The sequence below is a fragment of the Anneissia japonica genome, unplaced genomic scaffold (assembly GCF_011630105.1).
Source record: "Anneissia japonica isolate Jap-2015-1 unplaced genomic scaffold, ASM1163010v1 scaffold199_len4679917_cov187, whole genome shotgun sequence".
NCBI lineage: Eukaryota > Metazoa > Echinodermata > Crinoidea > Comatulida > Comatulidae > Anneissia > Anneissia japonica.
The window spans coordinates 1,410,753-1,417,652 of NW_022686322.1; the positions used below are offsets into that span (position 1 = coordinate 1,410,753).

Consider the following 6,900-nt stretch of genomic DNA (forward strand, 5'->3'; position numbering starts at 1 on the left):
TTTTTTTTTTTCGCGGTTCCGACGGCCCTGCCACCAGAAGGACCCCACTGGAAATAAGCCTTCTTCTAGACTTTCGTGGGCTATCCTTTACACCGAATAAATCCAATCCAATCCCATCATTTGAATATTTAGAGTTGCTACAGTAGTGGCAGGTGACAGATTTAATACGATTTAATTAGAGGAAGAATCTGATGGTGGAATGGGCTATGATGTTTATGAATTAAAAGACATGACATGAAATTGAAAAACTAAAAAGAGGACATAATTAAGACATAGGTATCAAAGTAGAGTTTCCAACAAGATGTGAACAAAATAAGAGAAATTTGGGAAGATATGCATGTATATTATAAAATATACAGTATGTTATCAGAATGTATGAAGATATTTTAAGTCAAGAAAGAAAACCATTGTACAATGCTTCATATAAATTTAAAACAGATGGCTTGATGCAAAATGAAAGAAAAATGGGAAGATATGTTGATCAAATCTTAAGTCCCTAAACTAATGTTTAGTCTCAGTCTATATAGTGATTGTTACCATAGTGAGGACACTGTATTTTTCTACACCACTGTTTCATAATTTGTTTAATCATAAATGATTGTGGAATTATTTTGAGTTGTATTATAACTGAATTTTATCTTATGATATTAATTAAAGTGTGCGTAGAAATGGTTGTTATGGTAATGACGTTTTGTTCTACAAACCACTGCATAAAATTCCAAAATTATTTTATATGGAAATTTAAAACCATATTGTGATGCAATATATGAAATTATATTTGAAATTGATTATTAATGTTCTCCTATGGTATTTAAGTTTTATATATTTTAGTGGTAATGATTCACTGTTGGTCTGATAAAATGAAATAAATATTAATAAACATTTAATAAATATTTTTAATTAAACTTACAAGTTTTCATTAAGTTTGCTAGCAATGGTTGCTATATGATTACCTAAGACCATGTGTTATTTAAAAAAATGTAAAGCCAAATAAACAGCAATTCTAGTGATTTTTATTCATTGCTATGGCGATAAGTATATATATTGTATTCACATTAAAATGTTATCTTTCATTTATGTTATCTTACAATATTAATATTTACTGAACATCTCTCACGAAACCTTTAATTATATTAATAAATTTCAGGTTTTCATTTTAATTATTTACAAAAAAAATAGGATATTTCAATTAGCAACAGTTGCTATGGTGATGACCTTGCTTTCATACTAAATTGTGTTATCTTAGGATATTTATTAAACATTTTTTCATACATCCTATACTAATTTATTACTATACTTTAGGTCTTCATTATATAATTATTTTATGAAAAAATAAGAAATTCAAATTTGCATAGCAACAGTTGCTATGGTGATGACCTTGTATTTTATACATCAATGTGTTAACTTTGTTCAATAAGAGATGTTTATTATATAAATATATTGTATCTCATGATTTTTGCTTGGTCAATGACAAATGTACAGCAATTCTGCTGATTTTGCTTCGTTGCTATGGACGATAAAAAGAGTGTTGCTATGCAATTATATTAAAGTTTCAGCATTTTTTTACATAATCCTATTCTACGATAATAATAGATAATTCAGATATTTAACATATTCATAAAACCTATGAAAATAAAGAATTTAATAAACTTCAATCTTCCGGTATACTTAAATTTCATGAATAAAATAGGAAATTTAAATTTGCATAGCAACGGTTGCTATGGTGATTGAAATTGTAGTTTTTCTTAACGCAAGATTCATTTTCGATAATTAAAGAATATTTTGAGTAAGTTTCACCAATTGTTGATGATGATTATTCGAGTGATGTTATTTTTTATATAAGTTAGCTAAAACTATAATTTAAAGCGGAAAAATGGCGGCCATTTTGAATGCGTAATTTGGAGGTGTTCCCCCAAAGGGATTTTGGGTAATTTTGAGTTCTAAACTTCTCAAGACCTATATTTTCAGAAAATATCAAAATTAGCCGGTAGTACTTCCATTGCCACCTCGACGATTTTTAGAGGACTTTTTGGCCATAATCTGCTCGCCTATAAGTTCCAAGGCCTTCAGTGTATTTATCTATCTGATACATGAAAACAGAATGCTGCATATCGTACCTCAGTTGGCAGCACTAGTTTAATTCTTAGCAGCTCGTCTTGTGTACCTTTTTGAGGGTTTATATACATTACAAGTTACTATACAGCACTATGTCACTGACATCACAAAACCATTTAATACCAAGTTGTCACTGAGCAACACCACCAAGTTGTCATTATGACGAGTGCAACTACAGCTAATCTACAGTTTGGGCCGATGCTGCATATGCTTGGCTGAACACAAAACATAACCAATATTTTTCTAATTTTCTTCTCTATCAAAGATTTGCCTGTGTGAGAATGATAGCCAAGTATTGGTTTGTAACTGCCTATCACTTTTGGCTCAGCTGTACGGTGGTGAGTATCAAGATGCCATGTCCGTCAAGAATATGGATAACATTGCAGCAGCCCTACGCCATGTGGATGTTAAGAAGCAAAAGATCCTTCTAAGATTTGTTAAAAGGATGGTAAGAAAATATTTACCTTTTTTTTAGTTTGACATTTTATGTACTGTACAGTTTTTAGAGAAGGAGTTTCCAGAGGTTTATGTTGAAGTTAAAAAAAGTTGAAAGCATCCAGAGCCGGTAGAATGTGACATCAGGCATCAGCCTTATTACAATTGCTCTAAAGAACATTTCAATTATGGTTTTGCGAGACAAAGACCGATGTTTGTGGCAAATTTACTGAATTGAAGGTGAAGATAAGTCTTGAGAAAAATGAAACAACAATGAGAGGACTAAAGACCGAGATGGAGCTCCATAAATGGAAGGCTAAGGCATTCTATGATAAATTGAAGGAGGACTCCAAACTTGCCGAATATGATGAGGAAGTAGACATATTTCCTACAGAACATCCCCTTTCCACACTTCCGCGTCGGTGAAATATTCTATATGCGTCAGTTATGGCTTTATGACTTTTGCATCCACAGCAGCAAATCAAAGTCATTGATCATGTACAGGTATCCGGAGATGACAGCGAATGAGGCGCCAGTGAAGTTATTTTATGACTATACCACTATTTTACACACAAATTATCTGTCGGTGTAAAAAAGATCAGGATTTACTTTGACGGATGCCGTGGTCAAAATCACAATCATAGTCTTGTACAGCTTTTATTCACATTGGTAAAGCTTGGCATATGTAAGTCAATTGAACATCATCTGCCTATGAGAGGCCACATTTTTTTGTCCTGTGACTGGCATTTTGCCACAATCGAACGAAAGAAGTGAATGAAAGAAAGTATGGAATGGTAGGATGACTGGATCAAATTGAGGTGGTTCGTGTCAAGAAATGATCAAAGACTTCCGATCACACCTGGTGCAATACTTTTCAGAAATCCACAAAACGAGATGACATTCATAAAGTATCTGAATACAAGCCGTTCAGCTTTAATACTGCACACTTCTACGAGATTGAAGTTCTAAATGTATGATAGCTCTGAACCACCTAAGGAGTTGAATGGCCGAGCGGTTAAGGCAGGGGACGGGTTGAAATATTCATGTTTTGAATAAAATTTGTGTTCTAAGTCTACCAAGTCATTTACGTCTCATCGTCTTTTTCATTGAGTTATGTATCTAAGGAACACACGTGGATTACATCATGTGATTTGCAAACTTTGAAACCTAACATTGAAAATTGTAGTAACTGAAATATTACGAAGAAAAAAATAACAGGGGACTAATTGGCTAATTTAATTAACTAATTGATTGATTGAATGATTGATTACTTGAGCAATTTAAAGTGACATAGGGGCTCATACAGGAACACGAGTGACAAATAGAGACAGTTGGCATCAATGGGAATTGATGATGAAAAAAGAAAATTTCATGAAACTTACATTAGTAACATATGAATTTATGTTGTCATCAATGTTTTTCTGTGCTTCCTCACTCTTTTTAAGAGTGTCATTGACCTTTGACTATTGAAGGAAAGTACAAATAATATTAATCATAATGAGGATGGTAATCATGTAACATAATGTGCATTTGGCAAAGGGGGAAGGAGGGTGAAAAAATGTTCTGGAGGCATGTAACCAATTCCCATTCCCCTTCGGTAGTGGAACCACAGGCTTATTCTGGTGGAAAGTGCCGGAGCCCAGCATGCTGCCTTTTGTGGATTACCTGTATGTAAACTGCCTAATTTACTCTAGAATAAACGCTGCTCTCAAATAAGCGCTGCACTGAAACCTCCAAAAATTTTGAAAGTGCAGCGCCGCTTATTCGAGCATTTACGGTACTGTACTAAACCTGTCTCTTATACACATCTAGATGTGTATAAGAGACAGCTCTATGGCAATATCCATAATGAAAATACCATACGTTCAGAAATAATTTTTACCTTGGAATTATATTTCTATTGATAGATATAAAATTCATGTTTTTATTTCTTTTATGTACCATGTGTAAAGTTTACTCTGATTTATTTTATAATATTTTTCATATTCTTAACTTATTGTTAACCTACATTCCATTATCAATAGTGTTTGCTTGATTTTGCTGTTTTCTACACTTTAAGTGCCTGTCATTGAAACTTATATTGTTTGTGATAACATTCCAAAATGTATGTGAGTATTAGATTAGAATCTGTACATCTTGAATCTACCTAAATGTGAGTGGTTATTGTCAAGAGACTATTAAAAATGCTAAGAACACTGAATTAGTTTATCTTGTATTTATTTGTTGTTGAAGTATAAAATGCATGAAAGAGAATACTGTCTATTCTATTATATCTTATAGCCAGGGCAATCTTGCTTGCTTGCGGAAGTGCGGGAGGCCGCCCCGATATCCAGGAGACTTGGGACCTCTGGTGTAGTTATCCCTTTAGTGAAACCAGATACCATCAAGGTGCTTTTACACCAAATTTTGGGATCGAAAAGCCTACCAAACTGATTAGAAAATCGAGATCGAGATAAGAATAGTGATGCTTCGCTCAGCGCATTGAAAATGCGGTCCAAATATCAGTTTGGATTCAAATGCAGCATATGAAAGCAGCTGTAGGACTGTAACCACATTTTGATTAAACCCCTGTCATATACCAAAACCACCCCAAAATATTTGGATCAAAGACTATTAAAGTTCTGATGAAACTCAATATTTATGTGCTACGCTTTAGCTCCCCACAAACGCTCTTTTCCTGCACCACCCCTCCCCCTCCCCCAATTGTATGCCAACTGCCCCTGTCCTCTGGCATGGTAATGAAGCCAACAAAAATTTGGCAAAGTATACTGTGACATTTTGAAATCTGGGTCAAATGGTTGGCATTTTTATTTAATTTCTAACGTTCGTGCCAACCATCACTCACCGCATGTATTCTGGTTGATAAAAGAATTAAAACCACAGGGCAAAAAGTCCATATTTAAAATATCAATCATCTATAGCTTAAAAAGTACATAGAACCCCTATTAAGGAGACACCAGGACCTAAAAAGTGTCCCCTTAATGGGTTGGTGATAAAACATACTTTCCTTCATTTCATTGCTGAAAAAGTACCCCTTTAATAGGGGTGTCCACTTAATAGATGTTGGTTGTCGCATTAAAAATATGTTCGTGGCTGAAAAAAGTTCACTAGGGGTTGATTGTCGCGTTGAAAGATATTTTTGTGGCTGAAAAAGTGTCCAATTAGGAGTGTCCCACAAAAAGGGTTCTACAATATTTTGGGATCCTCATTCAAAAATATGTTTTGACTCCAAAACATCTGAACCTGAATATTCAGGATTTTGGGTCGTTTGTACCTGTGGGGCAACATGGGATTTTTCGCCCATAGGGAGCAGCCTTTACCAAACTCTCCCACTCCCTTGTTATTGTAATTGATAAACTTATAAACTTGTTTGCGCTTCCTCTACCCCATGAAGAATGGACCTTTCCGGAGTTTCAATCAAACTTAACAAATGACCAATCAGAACACGGCCAGGAAGACGCAAAACAAACACGTGTTGTCCGACAAACGCACGTGTTTGCGTGTATTTGAACACACTGTCGATCGTTTTATCGGACCTTAGCAACAATATCCAAGGGGCGGGGCTTAGCGGACAAAGGTTTATTGTCTTTAATTCAAATGCTAGTTTTTTTTTAATATGGAGCTGTATAGGCCTACACTCTCTCTTGTCAACATTCCAAAGATCCCTTTCAAGTTATTGACAAGTGAATACAATTTTTAAAAAGTTTTTAAAACTCAACTTATACCTTCGGGGGTTTCTTGACAGATTTAATAGAAGGAGAATGTGACAACATTTGTATTCCTACAAATTGAATAAAACTACAAATTGAATGCTGTAAATCAATTTTGAATGATCTTTTGATGGTTTCGTGTAGCATTTGCTTCATATGGCATGCTCATGATTATTATAACAATCTAGAGTAGGAATGTTGATAAACAAAACACAAATTGTTTATGTAAGATTATCGGGATATGCATCAATTTTCTCTCATCACAAGATAGCAGCATTCCGTTATCCTCTATTATCAGTTGCATAGGCCACGGAGTCTCATTGCTCTTTTATATTTTTATCGAAATGGTCACGTGATAAATAACTACAAATCCAAATCATAGAAAATATTAAAATTATTTTATTTTATTTTTTTCTTTTATTGGGAAAAATCAACTTAAAAGAGTGGTATGATATTCATCTATTCTTCTCTGCTTGAGTTGCCGCCTTTTTTGAATTCTGCAACTTGATTGGTACAGCATGACCAGTGTTTTGGTTTTTTTGCTTTCTGATTCGGTATTATATTTCTTTGTAAATTAGTTGTTAAGGAACATATTTTGTAGTTCATATTTTCAATTATTACGTACCTCCCCCCCCCCCCC

General features: G+C 34.1%; 1 protein-coding gene across 4 annotated transcripts in view; it reads left to right on the forward strand.

The window, feature by feature from the left end:
• LOC117115218 (serine/threonine-protein kinase ULK4-like) overlaps positions 1–2,563 on the forward strand; it is a gene marked incomplete at its 3' end in the record, with an annotated part of 111,104 nt that extends 108,541 nt beyond the window's left edge. For all 4 annotated transcript variants that reach the window (XM_033258926.1, XM_033258942.1, XM_033258934.1 and 1 more), the window contains 1 exon segment: positions 2,381–2,563. In XM_033258926.1, the coding sequence (XP_033114817.1) occupies positions 2,381–2,563 (183 nt within the window).
• Between the last annotated feature and the right edge of the window lie 4,337 nt (positions 2,564–6,900).